We start from the raw sequence: 22,119 nt of genomic DNA on the forward strand, positions 1-22,119 counted from the left end.
ATTATGAATGACCTACTAAAAGAGAGTATATGAGGATTATCCAAATGCACATGCAGCATCTTGGAATGGGAAAATGCAAATTGTATTCTCATGCCATTGATTATGTGTGGTATCTCATTGAAACAAATAGAATACTGAGAAACCTGGACAAAGTGAACATTGAGAAGATATTTCCAGTAGTAGGAGAGACTAGGACCCCAGAGCACAACCTCAGAGTGAAGGCATGACCCTTTAGAACTGATATGAAGAGGAATTTATTCAGTCACAGGATGATGAATTGCCACAGAAGGCTGTATGTAAGACAGAAATAGGCAGAGTCTTGATTAGTAAAGGGATCAAAGGTTATATGGAGAAGGCAAGTGACCAACTTTGATCAAATAGCAGAACAGATTCAATGGGCCAAATGACCTCATTCTGTTCTTATATGTTATGGTGCACTTGCATTTTTTAATTGAGCTGTTATGGACAGCACCTTCACGTAAAAGGAATCATAGAATCCCTACAGTGTGGGAACACACCCTTTGGCCCAACAAGTTCACACCGACTCTCTGAAGAGTATTCCACCCAAACTATTCCCTATTACTTTGCATTTATCCCTGATTAATGCACCTAACCTACACATCCCCGAACACTGTGGGCAGTTTAGCATGGCTAATTCACCTAATCTCCATATCTTTGGCCATGGGAGGAAACTGGAGAACATGCAAACTCCACACAGACAGTCACCTGAGGCTGGAATTGAACCCGGGTCCCTGCTGCTAACCATTGAGCCACCGGTCCGCCCCATAAAGCATAAAAAGAGACAGTCTTAATCAAATCAAACCCTGGATTATCTTTTTGCAAAAGAGTAGTATTCATGTTTGAAGGAAGTCTCTTCACTATATCTCTCAGACCCAGCTGATGCAGAATGTTTAGTGAACAGCAAACAGGGGAAATCAAAAGACATCCTAACTCTTTGAACCTTACTTTTTGGTACACAACATTAATTATAATTATAATTAATCTAGGTTTGATGGTTTTGTATTCCATTTGCAGTTAATACTGATTGTTGTGGGGGCCATTGGTGTGGTATCTGTGTTACAACCCTACACTCTGTTGGCTGCAATTCCAGTGGCAGTTACTTTCATCATGTTGAGGGCTTATTTCCTGCGTACATCACAGCAACTGAAGCAACTGGAATCTGAAGGTAAGTGCAGACAGAATAGAAGCAAACATGCCACTAGGATATATTCTCCACTGCAAATAAGTTATAATACAAAATGACTTCATAGATAGTGTGTATCTTTTAGGTCTTCTGGGTACAAACTGGATATTGTGAATGCTTGAATCTGTATTTGATCATTATACGAGCTATTAGGCCATTTTTAGCTTTCAGTTGGCCTTTCCAATTTGTAGAATCAATTTGAAAAGAGAAAACCATGCAATGAATTCATTAATTTATAAATTCAGTTCCATATAATTTATCTTTGCTCTGATTCTTGGAAACAAAGAAAAAATAAGGCTAAAAGATTTGATTTTACCCATTTAAACCATGCTAATATTTTATGCTGTGGTAATGTTTTGAGTACATTTTCTGAAAAGGGCATCAATTAGTGCTCCATGATTTGTCTGTATATTGAATGAATATTTTTGACAACAAATTTACTCAATAATTGATTTAACAATCTAATATAGTTCTGAGACAGTGTAAACATATTGCACTAGTGCTGATTCTCTACCTTAATCCCTTATGCAGTTAATTACCTGTGAATCTGACTTCCAATATCTAGATAATGAAAATACTGCAAATTAATTGAGATAAAACAATAATAAACCCATCAGAGGAAAAGGAAAGTTTAATCTCATCAGCCACGTCATACTTGAATTTAGGACTAAGAAATGAAAGTGTTGTATTCTGCTGCACAATTCCAATAATCTTTCCACAAATGTCAAATGTACATGCATATTTTTAATATTCGTGCTACATTTTCTAGCTGGCATACTTCATTCTTAAGTATATATTTCACACACTCACTAAATTCTGATATGAATTGTTTGTTGGACAAAACAGTGAAATTCCTGAGACTTCAAGGAGAATAGCAGTGCATAGGTTATTTCTGCCAGGAAAATCAGGCAATGCTATGGCAATACTTCACTGCACTCCCTTGAGCGTTATAAGCATTTCCATGATCTGCGTGCTGTGTTCCAGCTGATTTTGACAAATGTAGGTACAATAAGTGCTAGTGGCAGGCCCTAGTGTTGTCACATGGGGATGTAAAAGATGTTTTAAGTGCAGCACTCTACAAAAGAGATGTTAGAGTCTAAGAATTTTTCAAAGTAAATCTTTCTTTATATATCATGCTATCTATACATTCTAACTAAACATGATATCTAGACTATTGCTGCTCTCTTCAGGATCTCTCCATCACGTGATCATTACATCATTGGCATAGCTTCCTATGCACATGCTTAAGGCTTAACCCTTTACAATACATCTACCCCTTCAAGTCATTGTCACTGTATGATAGATGATACTTCCACTATATCTCTCCACAAAGTCTGTTTCACAGAGATAATCTTTGCAGTGGTTTCAGTAATCTCCCCCATCTTGTGGCAATCTTTTCCTTATGCCTGTCGCATTTTCCAAGTTCATTGTATTCTGAGAATCCACATTACCTCCTTCTGTGAATGTTAGTTTTCCTTCTTGGAGTCAGAATAATTAATCCATCCTGTGGATGGGGTGATTTTCACTAATGTCAACATGCTCCTCTTTTGTCCGATGGTGGTATTTTCTGATTCAACAAGGTAAGAACTCAGTCCACACATCTTTTCACTACAATAGTTTCACATTGTTGGACCCTTATCCACATCCTCTCTGCAGCTTCTAGCTCAGTCAGGTTATGTAGTATGTGGCATTGGTTAAAGGCAAGTTAGACTTGCTCCAAACTCTTGCTTCAATAGTAGAAAGTGATAATTTTTTTCTAGCTTGTTTGATTTCTTTAAAAACTTATTTATTCATGAGATGTAGGCATTATTGGCTGGGACAGCATTTATTGCCAATTCAAATTGCACTTGAAAAGGTAGTAATAAACCGCCTTCATGCTCATTTAAGCCTATGAAGGGTAAATAGACCTAAAGTACTGCTAGGAAGGGAGTTCTAGGAGTTTAATCCAGTGACAGTGAAAGAACGAAAATATGGTTCAGGGAAAACCTGAACATGGTGGTGTCCCCATATATCTGCTACATATATTCTTTTAGGTGATAAAGGTTGTGGGTTTGGAAGTTGCTGGCAATGGAACTGGTGAGTTGCAGCAGTGCAGCTTGCAGATGGTATGCAATGCTGACACTGCATTACTCGTGGAGTGAGTGAATGTTCAAGAAGGCAGATGGGGTGCCAATCAAGTGATATGTTCTAACTGAATGTTGATCCCAGGGTGCTGGGGAGTGCTGATGCTGGATCTGTCCAAAATCTGTCCCTTTTAGTACAGTGGTGATGCCACACAGCACGATGGAGGCTCTCCTTAACGTGAAGATAGGGCTTCATCTCCACAAGCTTGATGTAGTGGTCACTCCTACCGATACTGGCGATGGATAGATGCATCTGTGGCAGATAGATTGATGAGAACAATATAAACTAAGGTTTCCCTCATTAGCTCCCTCACCACCTACCATAGACTAACACCTCTATCCTTTTGGATTTGGCCAGATCAGTCAGTATTTGTGTTGCCAAGCCAATCATGATGATGGATATTAAAGCCCTCGACCCAGAGTACACTTCTTGCTCTTACCACCATCAATCATTCTTCGAATTGATGTTCAACATGAAAGGGTACTGATTCATCAGCTGATGTTGGCAAAGAAATGGTAAGTTATAATCATTAGCAGGTTTCCTTAACCATGTTTGACCTGATGCCATGAAATGTCATGGAGTTCAGAGTCTTTGTTGAGGATTCCCTGGAGAACTCCATCCCGACTGACTACTGTTATGCTGCCACCGCGATCTGTCTTGAAGGTGGAACAGGACATGTCCAGAGATGGTAATGGTGGTGACTAGGACATTGATATCATAAGAAATGATTCATGAAGATGACTATGTCAGGCTGTTGCTTGACAAATCTCTAGGACAGCTCTCTAAATTTTGCTACAAGATTTAAGAAAGGAGGACTTGGTAGGGTTAGTCTGGCCAGGTTTGCTAACATTTCCAGTACCTGGGTCAAAGCTGGGTGGTCCAATCAGTTTCCATTTTTTTTTCTTTAGACATTTCTATGGTTTGAATACAACTCAGTAACTTGCTAGGCTATTTCAGAGGGAATTTTAAGTATCGACAATTTTATAGTGTGCCTGAAGTCACAGTGTAGACCAGATGAGGTTTCTCAAGGATGGCAAATTTCCTTCCCGAATGGTACGCTTCTTTGTTGTTGGGGCTACTTTTATGGAAGGTAGAAAGGTTACACTTTTAGATTCAAATTATCCCTTCCTAATCATCTCAACATCTTATCTCAGACTTGAACTTGTTGTAGATGCCTGTTTACTACGTTGTTTTGCACCTTGGCTCAACTTACTTCCAGGCTTTACCATTGCCTGTCTACAATTACGTACATTATCACGTGCTTTATTTGCTGAGTTTTCACTTGTTCATGTTAAAAATTGGAATCTGAGCGCTCTTCAGTTTTGATAGCAGTGGAAAAATGTCTCACCCAAACCAAAATAGTCAATGTTTCCCACCTCTTTTACTGCATGAAACAAAGTTTTTATTCCAATGTAACTCCAATAATCTCAGGACAATCCATGAAACATCTTCATCTCTCCAAATAAAGAATGTGGTTTCTTTCATTGCTTCAGACTGTCCAGCAGGTTATATTATTTCAGTCAAAAATTAGATATTTCCTGCAAGGTAGAAGGTCTGAAGAAAAATTCTTAAAAAGCCCAATTTTGATCCTATCTCTGAGTTATCCTTTAACATTCCAAACTGGAATCATCTGACAAATAGTAAAGTTTATTGATAAATGCATTCATGCCTTTAATGGCTGATTTTTCACCTTTAATTAAATTTTGTTTGCTCAATAATGGCATTGCACCAAATACAAAGTAAATATAAAAAGATTCTGATTATCATCTTGGAGGTGGCAGCCTCTTTATTCATCCCCTGTCTTGCTCAAATGTCTTCTGCAATGCTGACCACTGCATACAGCAAAGTACTTACCTGATCTTTGTTCATTTTTATTGCCAAGCCTAAAGCATTTCTGTAGTGAGCAAATTCTGCAATTTTTCTGATTGCCATGGGCTCTCCATTTGTTTGAATGCTTCTGCAAGTGGCATCATTCATTCTATTTCCTATTCTGATTAGAGATTTTCTTCCTGCACAGTTTCTTTGTCAGTCACTGGGGAAAATGTTTCAAACCCTTCTCTATGCGCTCTCTGATCACTAGAATTGTCTTCTGAGTTTCTCAAGCTGTTCTGACTTAATGCTGAATCTTTTTACTGGTGCTACCATCAATCAATGACATGTGGAGTCTTTGAGGCTGTTTTAGGTGCACTGTGTTAATACAATAAGTAAGTAGTAGATGGTTGGTGTTATTTGGTGAATCAATTGACTCATTTGAAATAAAGTTAAATCAGGTGGGATTGGTATGTAAAAGGAGCTGTAAGACTGAGTAGTTAATAAACTATCTATAAAAAAAAGATGGTGTTCTGTCTCGTGAACTAAGTTGAGTGCACTTAAAAATAAAATGCATGGTACTGAACATAATGAAACAGCTGTCTCTAGAGTCGGAGACCTTTCAAAATAACTCTTTATTTATATCATACTAAATATTTATATTCTGGGTAGCCACAAGATCAAGACCATCACTGCTCTCTTCAGAGTCTTCTTCATTATTGACAGAGCTTCCCAAAGCCATTCTGAAGAGTAGGCATTTTCCCTTACAGCTTCTAGATATTGGACAAGGCATTGAGTATGAGACTTTCTTAACCAAAGTACATTGTGATGGGTTAGTTATTGAAATGTTTACTTAAAAGAGTTTGGACTAAAATGAATAGAGTTCTGTCCAGGCAAGGAATAAGCAAAAGATGGTCAAATGTTTTACTTTACCTGCCTTAGTGAGATTATTCATTTTTTCAGCCCTGACCTGCAGTTCATTTTCAGCACCACCACTGCAGATATGTGGGAACGCCATGACTTTTATGTTGTCCTGGGAAGAACTGATGAAATTCACATTGATCCTGTGTGGTTGAAGAGTCCCTAGGCGGAAGATGAGACATTCTTCCTTCAGGCATTGGGTGCTTATGGTTTAGCAATGGATGGAGGTGTGGGTCTGAAGGATGTGGAAGGATCCTTTGGGGCCTTGGATCTGATGGATGTGGAAGGATTCTTGGGGGCCTTGGATCCTACACCTCCTGCCTCACCTCTGTCCAAGGCCTCAAAGGATTCTTGCACATCTGTCAGAAATTTACCTGTACATCCACGCACGCCATCTACTGCATCCTTTGCAACCGAAATGCCCATAAAGAGGGAGAGTCCACCACTGTTACTGGCAGGGCATTCCATGAACTAACGATTCTTGCACATCTGTCAGAAATTTACCTGTACATCCACGCACGCCATCTACTGCATCCTTTGCAACCGATGTGGTCTCCTCTACATTGGGGATGCCAACTTACAGGTCGTTTCAGTGAACATCTCCGGGACATTTGCACTAACCACTCCACCACCCTGTGGTTGAACACTTTAGCTCCCCTCCCACTCCGCCAAGGACATGCAAGTACTGAGCCTCCTCGATTGCCAAACCCTAACCACCCAACATCTGGAGGAAGAATGTCTCATCTTCCACTTTGGGACTCTCCAACTACACGGGATCAATATGGATTTCATCAGTTTCCCCATTTCCCCTCCCCGTACCTTATCCCAGTCCCAGGCCCTCTTGAACAGTCTTACCTGTCCATCTTTATTCCCACCTATCTGCTCCATCCTCCTCTCTGACATATCACTTTCAGCCCCACCTTCATCTACTTATCACTTTCCCAACTACCTTCCCGCAGCCCCAACCCCCTCCCATTCTCAAGGGAAGTTAAGAATAAGCAACATATTCCAATCTTTCTAATGATCTGCATTCTTACAGATTAAGTAAAATGAATATGTCAAGTCACTCACAGGTCCTTATTTCAATTTAACTGAGGAGGACCAGAAGTTTACATTAGAAAAATTCTGTGCTCTTCTTTATCTAGATACCATGACCTGATGACTATTATTGTAGCAGTAGCCTTTGAAGAGTTTGAATAATCTACATCTTTTAAGAGAAACTTCTGGATTCTAAGAGTCTATTTAAGATTGCTTTAAGATTGCTTTTAAGAACATTCCATGAACTATTTACTATCGTAGACTTGGTATTTTCCTGCAGCGTCTTTCCATCATCAGATTCCCCTACATCACTACCAGAGTTGCATACTATTTACATATGTGAGTGTTGAACCCTTTATTTTATATCTCCCATCAAGTCACTGTCACTATCCAATATTTACATCCTTACTCATCTCCTCCCAAAGTCTCTATTTCTCAGACATAAACATTGTGGCGGTTTCATCAATCTCTCTGATCTTATTTGTAGCTTCCTCAGCCATGTTGAGGATCAGAGTTCCCAAGTGTTCATTTCTGCTCTGTGAATTATTGTTTAAGTGGGCAGAGAATATCAGCTCCTCCTTCATGTTTTCCTCCTGGGCATCTGATTAGTTGGTTTATCCGAATAATGATTTCCTTCTCATTAAAACTTGAATAAAGATTTCAACTATTTGCTAATTTCAGCTTAGTTTTGCCAATTGCATCAAATATGCAAAAGTCAAAGTTTCCATCAGCTGTAACAAATCAATATTTTTCCTTACAAAATTTCAACAACAATCTGATCTCCAGTAGCACAACCTTTTATTATCCTGTATTTGCATTTAACTGCCAAGCAAGAGAGATCCTTGGTAAATGAATTCATTCTCTCCGCAGGCTTTAGCTTCCATTATTGAGCTCACTTTATGACTATGTTTCACTGAATACTGAAGTATTCAAAAACTCTGTAGCTGGTGGTTTCTTCATTTATGCTCTGCCTTGCTAAAACATCAACTGCAATGTTGCCAATTGTTTAAACAGACCTGGTCCATATTTAATTTGGCTGTTGATCCTGGATCTAGTGAATCATCTATGTAAGTTCTGCCATTTTTCAATTTGTGTTGGGCCTTCTACATTCTCAAAAGATACTGACAGCAGTAGATCTGTTCCATTTTTTCCCCTTGTTAAGGATTACTTCCCATTCACTTTTCATTTCTTTTCTGTTATTGTGCTGCTATCTGCTTCTCATTTGCTGGGCTGCTCCCGCAACTCTGTCTTGTTGCTGAGTCTCTCACTCCTTGTCACCATCTGTTATTATAGTAGTAGATCTGGAAAAGTTCAATTGCTCTACATCACACGAAGGAGATTGCTGGGTGTCTAGGTTCTTTTTAAAATCACTGATCATTCAATATACTATGAACTATTTGCACTCTTAGACACTGTAGCATCTCTCCTCTGAGTCTCTTTTTCATCTGATCTCTAACATCATTGCTGACATGTTTTAGTTTTTCCGTGTTTTAGTTTTAACCCTTTAGTCTACAATTCTCTTTTCGGTTACTTATATCAGAGACAGCTGCTTTACACATGCTTGAAATTTATGATAAACATGTGAATGAAACATTTAGTGAAGTTAACTGGGGGTTAGGTGTTTGTGCCAACAATGTTTGTTCCTTCTCTGCTTATCCCACAGCTTGGTGCTAAAATGTGAAGGCCGTGATGCCTTCTAAAGGATCTTTTTGGATACATTCAGTTTGTATACACTTGAGTGTAATGCTGATTCTTCCTCCAATAGTAACATAATTGCGTTAACCCTATAAAAAGCAAATACCTTTGTTCATAGCTAGTAGGCAGCAAAATATATTTTGATAGCATAACTGCAATGTACCATGTGGAAACTCTCTACCATAGTTTAAGTATGAATCCATTATTAAATACCACACTAATAACAATCCCTGTGTTTACATCTGTTTGGTTACAGCTCGCAGCCCTATTTTCAGCCATCTCATCACATCGTTGAGAGGACTGTGGACAGTAAGAGCATTTGGCCGACAGTCTTACTTTGAAACCCTTTTTCACAAGGCTCTGAACCTTCATACTGCAAACTGGTTTCTCTACCTTTCAACACTGCGTTGGTTTCAGATGAGGATTGACATTGTATTTGTCGTCTTCTTCATTGCAATTACTTTTATCTCCATAGCAACACACAGTAAGTTGAGATGAAAAGAAAATATACCGCATATCCATCAGCACTAAACAGTATCGATTAATTAATGTTTCAAGTGTGGGCCTTTCATCAAAAGCTTGTGAACAAACTTAATTGATATAATTGTCCTTTATAATTTTGTATAATTAAAGCACTGACTGAATATTAATTGATATAATTGTCCTTTATAATTTTGTATAATTAAAGCACTGACTGAATATTAATAATTGCAGTTGGAGTACTAAATGAGCACTTTTACATAGGGTTTCAATTCATTACTAAATTTTAAAAATAATGCATGCAAGTAAATATTGGCTTGAAACATCCACATCTATGTGTGAGTACTGAGATGCACTCTCCAACACTTGCCCTCTGATCCTCTCAAGTTCTGGCTTTAGTGAATATGCTGAAGTTGCTGAAAAGCTTGGGTGAAGAGTTCAGATACTAGGAGAGAGATTCTGCAGTCCCTCTCCTCAGCTTGCAATCAATCCTGGATTCTGCATTATAAATAGATCATCATGGAATTATTACATCACTTTAATCTTTGAGGTTGAGACCATGATCACAAAGGATTGCTCCATATTAACCCACTTGCTGCCAAGTAGCACCAATCAAATTTGTGAAATTTGCAATCACCTCTCAGCCCGATTTCCTTGTCTTGACGTCTTTATAAATGAGAGGGTAAACTTTTTCCCAGAAGGCCTTTCAGGAAACTTGGCTTCAAAGCTGTATCCTAGCCTAGTTTCAGGAGATAGTGAACACTCACCAAATCTGTAGTCATCAATTTTCAGGAGCATTAGTTGTATTAATTAATTATTGCATTGCATTGCATTAATTCATTTGTTCTCATTCTTTTAATGTGTATGAAATACTGATCAATATAGATAGGAACTGCCTGAAAATGTGCACCATATATGCATGCATAGACATATTTTTTCTTGCATGAAGTCAGAATCCAGAGTATTATGCTTTCCTCATATGTAAATAGAAGTTTAATGTGACTGCTTTAATAAATACTTCATCAAGGCTTTAACAATAACAACTTTCATATACAGAATGATACATAGCCTGACATAGCACAGAAGGAGGCTATTTGGCTTACCTTGCTAATAACATATTTAACATGTTAAAGCTCCTGAGGCACTTCAAGGAAGTATATTCAGACAAAAAGACAAGTCAAACATGTTAGGTCTTTAAGGTTGCAGTAACAGCTGAGAAGCTTGGAAGAGGAATTTCAGAGTTTATGAATTTACAAATCATTTGTTTTATTTAGATGTTGGGGAAGGAAAAGTTGGAATTATCCTCACCTTAGCCATGAACATCACAAGCACTCTGCAGTGGGCTGTCAATTCAAGCATAGATGTGGATAGTCTGGTAAAAAATATTTCTAATATATCTCATACTTCAATACGATTAATGGTTCATGATGGAATAGTACTTCAACCCCGAAGTTATATTTTATTTGCCATTATGTTTGCAATGCGTCACAGCTTGCATTATATTACTTACAAACTCAACAAAAAAAATTGCTGAATAATTGAAATTGGTGAACTAAAATTTTATAAGTTTAAGTGATGGTCTTTCATAATTCAGAATGGATGGAACCTTTAGGCTTGTATACTCATAATATCCCTTCACAATGTTCTTGTCACCAGATGAGGTCTGTAAGTCGTGTATTTAAATATATTGACATACCCCCAGAAGGATCTGAAACCAAGAACCGACATAACCTCTCCAATGTGCTTGTAATTGAAAACAAGTATCTTGCCAATGAGTGGCCCTCTGGAGGCCAAATGATGGTGAACAACCTTACAGCCAAATATACCAATGATGGGCGCCCAGTACTGCAGGATCTCTCCTTCACAGTAAATGCAGGACAACGGGTAAGAAAGTAAATAATCCATTGTAATGCAAGAATACACTCTTAAACCAATGTTCTTTCACGAATAGAATCATAGAAATTTACAACATAGAATGAAACTGTAATGATTGTAACAAGATCAGCTAGATGGACCTCATAGAATATGAGTTCGCTAATTGGGGCTGTTAATCTGGTCCACACTTGGAGTCCTGCTGACAGACAAGACAGAAGTGTCAGACATCCTGTTTACTCTAAGAGGTGACTCTGAGGAACTGGATCAGTGTCAAGAACTCTCCACGTTTAAATAAAGGGTGGCTTAGTAATGGGCCTCTGTGGAGTTACTTAAGCAGCGATGAGAGAAATGCACACTCCTGAAGAAATCGACTTGCAACAATCATCTTTGAATTGGGGAAGCATTTCTGGCATCATGCCGTTGTTTAGGAAGCTTGACTCATTCAACCTTGCTGTCAAAGACTGGGCCCAGTACGTGGGAAAAACACGTTATTTTTTCCTAGGCAGATGACATTGGGGAGATGAAAAGCAATGTGTAATTCTCCTGACAGCTTGAGGACCTACTCCTCTTTTCGATTATTAGTAGTGTAACTTGCCCTGAGACACCAAATACTAAAACCTTTCAAGAATTGATGGATTGAGTAAAGGCATATTATGGCCCCAAGCCTCCTCTAATTCTGAGATGCTATCAATTTTACACAGCAATTCGAGAACGAGGAGAATTCGTATCGGGATTTTTGACTCGGTTAAGACAACTGGCAGAGGCATACGACTTTGGTTTGACCCTTAATAAGATGCTGAGAAACTGTATGGTATAAGGGATTAATGGCGTAACCATGCAAAAGTACCAACTGCTGGTAGGTCCAACTGGACTTCAAACAGGCACGACAACTGGCTTTATGATTGGAAAATCCAGGAAGTAAAGCATATGAGTTGCAGGGTATTCCGATAGGAGTGGACACCTCTGCCATTGTGGTTAGATGAGAACTCCCAGAAGTATGCTACAATTAATATCAATAGGTGTTTGTACCAATATACAAGACTGCCTTTTGGGCTGTCATCTGCCTTTGCAATTTTTCAGATGACAATGGAGAATATTTTCCAAGGTGTACCCCAGGTCTCCATTTATTTAAGTAACATGCAAATAACAGGAAAGACCAATAAGGAACATTCAGAGAATTTGGACATATTCCTTAGATGTTTCTCTCAGTGAGACATATACCTTAGAAGAGAAAAAAATGACCAACTTGGACTACAGAGTTGACAAGACCGGTTTACACCCATTGGAAGATAAAGTGAGGGCACCCCAACTCCCATTCTGTACTGGAACTTAGATCTTTCCTCCAGCTGGTGAATTATTGTGGAAAGTCCATATATATCTTGGCCTCCATACTGTACCTTTGCATCAAGTCTTAAAAAAGGGCCAGTCTTGGAAATGGTCACGCAGCCAAGACATGGTTTTCAGGGAAGTGAATAAACAGCTATCATCCTCTATGGCACACTGTGGTCCCAGGCAAGATCTGGTATTGACATGCAATGGCTCCCTGCATGGCATTGGGGTAGTATTAGCTCATAGGTGGCCCAATGGAGAGGAACACCCAATAGTATATGCATCCAGGACTTTGGCCAAAGCAGAACATAACTATGCCCAGATAGAAAAGGAAGGGCTGGTGGTCATATTTGGAGTCAGGAAGTTATGGATTTAAATTTGTAATAAAAACGAACCACAAACCCTTGCTAGGTCCACTTAAAGAGAACAAGGCAGTGCCGCTCATGGCTTCAGAGCGAATTCAGCTGTGGGCTCTAATACTAAATGTATATAATTACAAGTTAGAACACCATAATTACAAATTAGAAATGCCACCAGTGGTACTGCCACTGGAAGAGTCTGTAATAGTTTTAAATTTTCTGGAACACTTCTACTCACAGCTGGCAATATCAAATTTTGGACGCAGAAAGATCTGGTCTTGGAAAAACTGAAACAGCTGGTGGTGATGGAGAAAACCAAAGGGCCATCTCATCCAGATTTAAAACCTTTTTGGATCTAGAGAGATCATAGTAGAAAATGGCATATTATTATGGAGAGAAATAGTGATTGTCCTGAACAAAGGTCGCTGCCAGATATTGGGTGAACTCTATTGGGGTCATCTAGGGGTTTCTAAAATAAAGATGCTGGCAATAAGTTCTATTTGGGAGCCAGGATTAGATTCAGACAGTTGCATTAGTGGTGCAGTGCCCAGAATGCCAACAAAAACAAAAATTACTACCGGCAGCTGCCCCACATTCATGGGGATGACCAGGTAAATCCTGGACTCAGTTATACATCAACTATGCAAGTCTTTTCTTGGCCTCAATGTTCTTAACCATTGTGGACGACCACTTAAAGTAGCTGGACATGCATAGAGTTCATTTGTCAAATGTGGCGATGCTGATAGAAATACTACGTGCATCTTTTGCAATATGTGGAAACATTGGTCACAGATAACAGGACATTGTTTGCCAGCAAGGAATTTGAGTATTTCCTAAAGTTGATCGATAGTTGCCATATAAGACAACTCCATATCATTCCTCTCTTGAGGAATATTCTCTTATCCTTTATTGTCACACCATGTATTCAATGTAAAATACAGTGAAAAGTGTGTATCGTTGCCCATACAGAGGCACCATTCACATTAACTTAAAATAATGTTTAAAAAAGGATAAATTAAGAAGAGTCCAACTTCTCCTCTGCTGCTACAGCATACCACTATCAGAGTCCTGCTCCAGGTTTCACAGTCCACACCATGCCACCAAAAGTGTCCCGCTCTGGACTTCCCAGCCCACACCTTGCCTCTGAGAGTGTCCGCTCCGTGCTTCCCAGTTCACACCATGCTGCCGAGAGTATCCTGCTCTGGGCTTCCCAGTCCACACCATGCCACTGCCAAGGGCCCACACCACGTGGAAGTGAGAGTCCCACTCCAGGCTTCATCTCATGGTCTGGCAGAAATAGTAATCCAAACATTGAACGCAGACTTAAAGAAACAGCCAACAGCTTCACTGGATACCAAACTTTCCCAGTTCTTATTTGCTTCTGGGACCACCCCTCATCAAACTACAGAGATAGCTCGAGCATTGATAATGGGGAGAAGACTCTGGACCAGGTTAAATCACATCTTTCTGGAACTTGGGGTGGATTTAGTGAAAAGTCATCAGGAACGCCAATGTTGGACACAAGACTCCCCTAAGCGAGAGAGACAGTTTATTTCAGGGGATGAAGTTCAGTGTAGGATCTACGGGAATGGCCCTGCATGGGTAACAGGCATGGTCAATGTGAAGTCAGGTCCAGTAATGCATAAAGTTCTGGTAGATGTAACAGTCCTGAATATGCACGTGGATCATATGAAAGCTGCAAACTCCCAAACGGTGCAGGAGCAAAATGTGCCTGGCTTCTCAACATTGCAACTGTTCCAGAATCTGTGGGTTCTCCCACTCCATCTAGCGTTGAAGAGATCTTGGAATCTGAGATTGACATGGTGGATATCACTGCCTAAATGCCTTTGCCACCTGAAGCAGGGAATTAATTTCTTCTGAGATGCTCCAGGCATGATGAATGAGCTATTATCAGAAGCAGCGAGCGAGGAACCTGACTCCGTGCTAAATCGCCCCAGGAGGAGCAACAAAAAAAACCGACTGGCTTATGTCCTTGGACTCAGAGGGGGAAGGATGGAGTGATTGTAACAAGATCAGTCAGGTAGACCTCATAGAATATGCATTCCATGATTGGGGCTGTTAATCTGGTTCAATCAGGGAGCCCTGTCTGAGTCGAAGAGTATGGTGCTGGAAAAGTACAGTAGGTCAGGCAGCATTCGAGGAGCTGGAGAATTGATGTTTCAGGCATAAACCCTTCATCAGAAATTGTGGCTTATACCTGAAACATCGACTCTCCTGCACACACTCTTCGACTCTGATCTCCAGTGTCTGCAGTCCTAACTTTCTCCTAGATGAGAACAGGAGTGTCAGACATCCTGGTCATTCTGAGAGCTGATTCTGAGGAAGCTGGAGTGTAAAGGACTCTCATGGTATAAATAAAAGGTGACTTGGTGACGGGATACCGGCCTCTGTGGACTTATTTCAGAAACCATTCAGCCCATTGTGTGCCTGCTTGCTCTTTGAAAGAGCAGTCCCAATCAGTTGTACATTCTAGATTTTGTCCATATTATTCAAAGTTTTACATACTCAAGCACTCTCCATTTTAAAATTATTTATGGAATCAATTTGCAACACAAATACAGGCTGAGCATTCTAGCTCATGACAGTGAAAAGTGAAAAAAAACTCCTTAAGATCGCTCTAGTTTTTTTGCCAATAATGTTTAACCTATTATCTTTCATTACTATCCTACTCACCAAAGGAAATAAGCTTTCTCTGTATAGTTTATCACCTTGTAAACCTTAATTTAATCATCTCTTAACCTTCTTTATTCCCAAGGGAAGACTTATTCCCTATTGTACTGGGGCCAGGTGAACATGTGGAGTGATCAGATCAGCAATGATCCACCTACAAGATGCATCGCAGAAACTGAATAGCACTTTCCAACCCCACAGCCAATTTCAAATTCTGGATTAGTGGTGCTGGAAAAGCACAGCAGTTCAGGCAGCATCCGAGGAGCAGTAAAATCGACATTTCGGGCAAAAGCCCTTCATCAGGAATACAGGCAGAATGCCTGAAGGGTGGAGAGATAAATGAGAGGAGGGTAGGGGTGGGGAGAAAGTAGCGTAGAGTACAATAGGTGAGTGGGGGAGGGGATGAAGGTGATAGGTCAGGGAGGAGGGTGGAGTGGATAGGCAAAAGAGCTTCAGGGCAGAGGAAATGACCTGGGAGTTGCAGTGGGAGAGGGACTCCCTGAGATTCTTGTAGCGAGAGAAGGAAAACTTCTTCAAGGCAGGCATCCTTGCAAGAGGATTCACAGTAGGGTTAAAATTAACTAGGTAAAAACAATGACTGCAGATGCTGGAAACCAGAGTCTAGATTAGAGTGGTGCTGGAAAAGCACAGCAGTTCAGGCAGCATCCGAGGAGCAGTAAAATCGGAGTGGATAGGTGGAAGAGCTTCAAGGCAGAGGAAATGACCTGGGAGTTGCAGTGGGAGAGGGACTCCCTGAGATTCCTGTAGAGAGAGGAGGAAAACTTCTTCAAGGCTGTGAACTGCTGTCTTTTCCAGCACCACTAATCCAGAATCTGCAGTCATTGTTTTTACCTAACCAATTTCAAATACAAAGGCAAGGACAGCAGATATATGGGAATGTCATCACCCGTAGATTTCCCACAGCAATGTGACAGCCTGTTTGATTATGGTGATTGAAAGATAGATATTAAGTAGAACATTGGGAATTACTTCCTTTTTTTTTAAATAGCGCCACTCACTGTCCAAACATGGAAATATATCACCATTCCTTCAGTATTTTTGAGTCAAGTTCATGGAATTTCCTCCCTAAAGGAATTGTGCATCTACGGATAGTACATTGACTGCATTGGTTCAAGAAAGTAGCTCTCTACCACCTTCTAAAGGGCAACAAGTGATGGGAAACAAATGCTCACGTCCCATGAGTGAATGATTTTTAAAAAAAAATCAATGGCACTAAGGTCTTTCTTCTCATTTATATTTTTCAGTATCATGCCTTTTTTTTGTAACGTCTTTCAAAATTAGGCCTCAAAGTATATCACCATAAACGTCTTCATGCTCTCCTGCCACCCTGCTACCCATTTCATCAACTGGCATGTGACATCTTGAAGCCTAAAACTATCCACATCACCATAAGTCCTGAAGAAAGAGGAACAGGACGAGACTATTTGGCCCTTCAAGACTGCTCCGCCATTCAGTAGGATTATGGCTGATCTGGTATTCCTTATGTCTACTTTCCTACGTTTTCCCCTGTAATCCTTGATTCCCTGACTGACCGAGAATTGATCTATCTCAGCCTTAAATGTATAAAAGAACTCTGCCTCACCAACCTCTGTGGTAGGGAATTCCAAAGATTCACAACAGTCTGAGAGAAAAAAATTCCTCCTCATCTCAGTCTTAAATTGGTATTCCTTATTTCTAAGCTTATGCCCCCTAGGCTCACCCATGAGAGGAAACATCTTTTCAGCATTTACTTTGTCAAGCTCCTTAAGAATTCTATATGTTTCAATGAGGTCACATCTCATTCTTCTAAATTCCAATCAGTAGAGTCCCAAACTATTTAACCTTTGCTCGTATATCAATTCATCCATTCTGGAGATCATCCGAGAGAACTTTCTCTGAATTGCCTCCAATGAAATGATATCTTTCCTTAATTAAGGGGACCAAAGCAACTCACTGTACTCAAGATGTGGTCTCACCAGCATTTTGTACAGTTGGAGTAAGACTTCCCTACTCTAATACTCCAACTCCCTTGAAATAAGAGCCAAACTTCCATTCACCCTCCTGATTACCTGCTGCACCTGTGTGCTAGCTTTCTGTATTTCACCCAAGTCCCTTTGTGTTGCAGCTTTATGCAGTTTTTTTCTCCATTTAAATAATGTTCTGTTCTTTTGTTCTCCCTTCCAAAATGATCAACTTTGTACTTTCCCATGTCATTCTCCATTTGTCAATTTTTTTCCCACATACTTAACCAGTCACTATCTCTTTGTAAGCTGTTCATATCACTCGCACAGCTGGTCTTTCCATTTATTTTTATGTCATCTGCAAATTTGGCTGCAATACATTCACTTCCTTCCTCCAAGTCATTCATATATATTGCAAACAGCTGCAGTCCCAGCTCTGGTCCCTATTGAATCCCACTGGTTAAGGTTGCCAAGCTGAAAAAGAACCCTATTTCCTGCCCATTAACCAAGTCTCTATCCATGCCAATATACTACCTCCAAAAATGTGAGCTCTTACTTTATGACTTGACCTTTTGTGAGGTACCTTGTCCAATGCATTCTGGAAGTTCAAATACAACACATCTACTGGTTCCCCTCGATCTATTCTGGTTGAGACTTCCTTGAAAAACTCTCATAAATGAATCACTCATGACTTCCCTTTCATGAAGCCATGCTGACCTTGCTTGATTAGATTATGATTTTCCAAATGTTCTGCTATTACTTCTATAGTAATTGATATCAATACATTTCCAAAATAAATATTAGGCTAATTGACCTACAATTGCCCGCTTTTTGCCTCTCTAGTTGTCATGTTAGCAGTTTTCCAATCTTCTGGTACTCCTCCAGAATCTGTGGACCTTTGCAAAATTCCACTATCTCAGGAACTACTTCATTTAGGATCCTAGGGTGCAAGCTATCAGGGTCACAGAACTTATCTGCTTTAGCCCCATTATTTGCTTTACTAAATGTTATGTAATGTGCAAACTGTATAATGTATACAACTGAGTCTATATTCTTCACAAAAATTGCAATTTGTAATCAATTCAAAATTATTCATTCAGAACACCATTGTGAATTTCTTCCCAACCTGAAAAATATCTATCACTTCTTCCTGTCGTTGAATCAGTTCTTTTCTAGATCATTATTTGTTTTATGTCTCACAGGTAAGTATGTCAGTATAACTTTAAGAGATATGCTCTGATATCATCACTGAATCATAGCACATGACCTGAGGGAATAAGCATCTCATACTCCATTTCCCCTCAGATTATTTGGAGCATGAAACTACTGAAAGTGTGTGTCTCTGTTGTAATCTAATGGTTTAATACTAGCCAAATTCCAGAATCTGGTTTCCAGCATCTGCAGTCATTGTTTTTACCTAAATCATGTATGCGCCTGAGGTATGTAATATTGATACATAATAAGCTGTAAGAAATATCTATTGGATTCTTGAACACCACAATATATGCTTATGTGCAATATCCAATTGCAGCATCAGGTAAAACACCCTTCAAAAAACAGGCTATCTGGTAATCATCACATTGCTATGGAAAGTTGCACTAATTGCTTGTCATGTTTCATGTATTACGACAGTGGTTACACTGTTTTATTGGTTATAAACCACTTTGGACATTGAGTTGGAGCACCATATAACTGCAAGTTCATCATTTTCAGTAAGCCTCTGTATGGAAATTTATTGACTGCCTTACGGATATTCGTATATATATTTACTGTATCAACCTTATCTGTTATCTCATCAAATAATTCAGTTAAGTTAGTATTTGTTGACTATTCTTAACTGAATGAATTCAATTTCTGAATTAAAGCTCCCTTATCTTAAATAATGGTTTTAAATAACTTCACCTCCACTGAAGTTAGGTTGACTGGCCTGTAGTTTCTTAGCTTATTCCTCTCCCAATACTTGATACATTGTGCAACATTAGCAGTCCCACCCCTTCCTGCAGCAGAAGTGGATTGAGACCCACATCTCTGTTATTTTAACTTTGTTTCTTTCAGCGATCTAGAATGCATTTAACCTGGAGTAGGTTACTAATCAGCTTTTAATATTACTAGTTTTTTTTGTACATCTCCTGTTCTCTATCCTGTCAAGACTAAACTCTTCTGAAACAGCTTTAGGCCAGTAGAGTTCTTTACTGGAATCATAGATTAGAATGTCTACAGTATGGAAACAGGCCATTTTGTGGACAACCAGTCCACGCCAATCTGAACAATAGGTAGTTTAAACTTTTTCAACATACAAATTGCAAAATAACACATGAAAGATTCAAGTTCCAACATCAGTATTATTCAATCATTTCAGATAAATGCTGAGTAAATAGAAATAAATCTGTTTTGATATAAAATTTAATATCATCTGTCAGTAAAAATGTCCAAAGTATTCCCTTACAGTATTTGTAATAATAGTTGTCCCATGAATCACTTTTGAAATACAGAAAATTGTTACAAGTGATTTGCTTTGTAACAAGGTTTGGTTTTGTTGCCTTCATATCATTTCGACCATTTCCAATGGCTCAGCCCAATTCCTGTGTTACTTTAGTAGGTTTACTAAAATCTGTACTCTGGATATAAAAACAGGTTGGATTGCTGGGACGAACAGGTGCTGGAAAAAGCACATTACTTTCTGCTCTTTTGCGTCTCTTGTCTACTGAAGGGGAAATTCAGATTGATGGGATATCCTGGAATTCAGTCTCATTGCAAAAATGGAGAAAAGCATTTGGCGTCATTCCACAGGTAATATTTTCCAAATTGCCAACAGTTACAAAGTTCAGATTTTCTGAATAGAAGCCATGTACTGCATGTCAGCGACAGCCCCTTTTTGATTTTCTTTTGATTTAAACCAGTGCAATGATATTGGATGTTTTGGCATGATTTACATTAGATTGATGATAACAATTAAATCTACATTAGTAGCAACTTTTGCATTTGAGGAGAAATTTTCAATTATTTCCCGTACATAATAGATATATCAAGAATTTAGAAATTTATTGACTTCCAGTGCATGTAAATTTGGTAGACCCAGACGTTATGGAACAATGTTAGCATTTGTGCATGAGTAAAGGTCATGTTTTGCTTTGATCAGGCCGGCATTGGCCACCCAAGCTTGGAACTGTAGAGACTTTCCAAAAGGTCTAGGATGCAGGTGACCTAATAGGTCATTAAGGTGAGCAATGATTCAGTGTATTTTTGACACAAGGAATGCATAAGTAATGACCAGAGGCACATTCCAATTCCTCCATACCCCTGTTCTCCCCGACTACTGTAGCAGTCCTCATGTTTCCTATTCCCCTGCCTGTGCACTCACTCCATGTACCTGCTCACTCCATTTGTCCACCCACTCCATCCTCCCCACCCAGTGCTCCTGCCCCTTCTGGTGCTCTGCTCCCCCAGTGCTCCTGTTTTACTCGCTTCTCCTGCTACGCCCTATTCTCACTCCCACTCTCATGTATCTACTCTCCACTTACTACTTTAGTGCTTTCTCTTGGCTGTGATTTCACCATGCTCCTGTTCAATCTGCATGTCATTTTTTTCCCCTCTGGGCTTCTACTCTTCTGTATTCCTGCCTTCTCTGTGCTGCTGTCAAAAATAGACAGACTCTATTGTGAGAAGTAGGCACATCCATTTGATTCATTTGTGTAAGTAAAATTTTGATTTATTGGAAGAATTATTAATATACTTTTATATATAGCGCTTTCATAAAACGAGTATTGTGCACTACTACAACTTCAATGGACAGCGGGGCGTGGGTGGGTGGTGTGATTGCTAGCCCATTAGAAAAAGGATCTTTCAACCAAAAATGTTTGCAAACCATTGGCTTAAACAACAGAGAATGGATCGAAAAGCCTTGTTTCTCCAACCTTTCATCCTATGTTGAAATATTAATGAAGATGTCCATCAGGGTAGTAATAAACTTGCGCAAAATCCCTCAGAAAAAAGCTGTAATTCAATATTCTGCCTTACAGAAAGTCTTTGTGTTTTCTGGAACCTTCCGGAAGAACTTGGATCCTTATGAACAGTGGAGTGATGAGGAAATCTGGAAGGTCACTGAAGAGGTAAACCATTTGTCGGTTTCTTGGGTGATAAGTTATGAATACAGTGCATCATTCAATCTTGTGAATGAACTGAAGTAACTGTGATGCCAGGTTTAATATTTAAAATTGCAATTTAAATGATTTGTCTCAGGTTATAAATAATGTATTTTCTCTCATGATAAAAATGTTTATTGTATTGACAATTACACTGAAAAGCTCCAGCATAATTGCTTTGCACTCAGTTTATATCTGCTGTGTCTGCGTTGAGCAAACTGCCTTCTATTTTTATCAAATGGGTGAATTCAAACTATTTGCTGTTGATTAATTTCTTCTCAGGTGCTGGAGCAATGTTTGAGTTGTTAATGCAACACTAATTGCTTATTTCCTCAAATAACTTTCTTAAAAAATGTACTTCCCTTTCTCTCAATTTTTGTTTGAAGCTGTTGACTCTTTGCTGACTCACTACTCCCTATAAATACTCACAATTCATTCAAATTACCAATATTGATCTTTGGTCTTTGACAAGCCTACTTCCAAACATTAAT

The 22,119-nt window shown here is 39.3% G+C and overlaps 1 protein-coding gene across 3 annotated transcripts in view; it reads left to right on the forward strand.

Annotated features, from left to right (window-relative positions):
- The window catches only part of cftr (CF transmembrane conductance regulator), a 118,975-nt gene that overhangs the window by 86,505 nt on the left and 10,351 nt on the right, over nucleotides 1-22,119 (forward strand). For 2 of the 3 annotated variants that reach the window (XM_043709590.1, XM_043709588.1), the window contains exons 19-24: nucleotides 1,036-1,186; nucleotides 9,048-9,275; nucleotides 10,546-10,646; nucleotides 10,928-11,155; nucleotides 20,121-20,276; nucleotides 21,506-21,595. In XM_043709590.1, the coding sequence (XP_043565525.1) occupies nucleotides 1,036-1,186; nucleotides 9,048-9,275; nucleotides 10,546-10,646; nucleotides 10,928-11,155; nucleotides 20,121-20,276; nucleotides 21,506-21,595 (954 nt within the window). The other variant, XM_043709591.1, reaches the window with a different exon arrangement.

The sequence above is a fragment of the Chiloscyllium plagiosum genome, chromosome 19, assembly GCF_004010195.1.
Source record: "Chiloscyllium plagiosum isolate BGI_BamShark_2017 chromosome 19, ASM401019v2, whole genome shotgun sequence".
NCBI classification, from domain to species: domain Eukaryota; kingdom Metazoa; phylum Chordata; class Chondrichthyes; order Orectolobiformes; family Hemiscylliidae; genus Chiloscyllium; species Chiloscyllium plagiosum.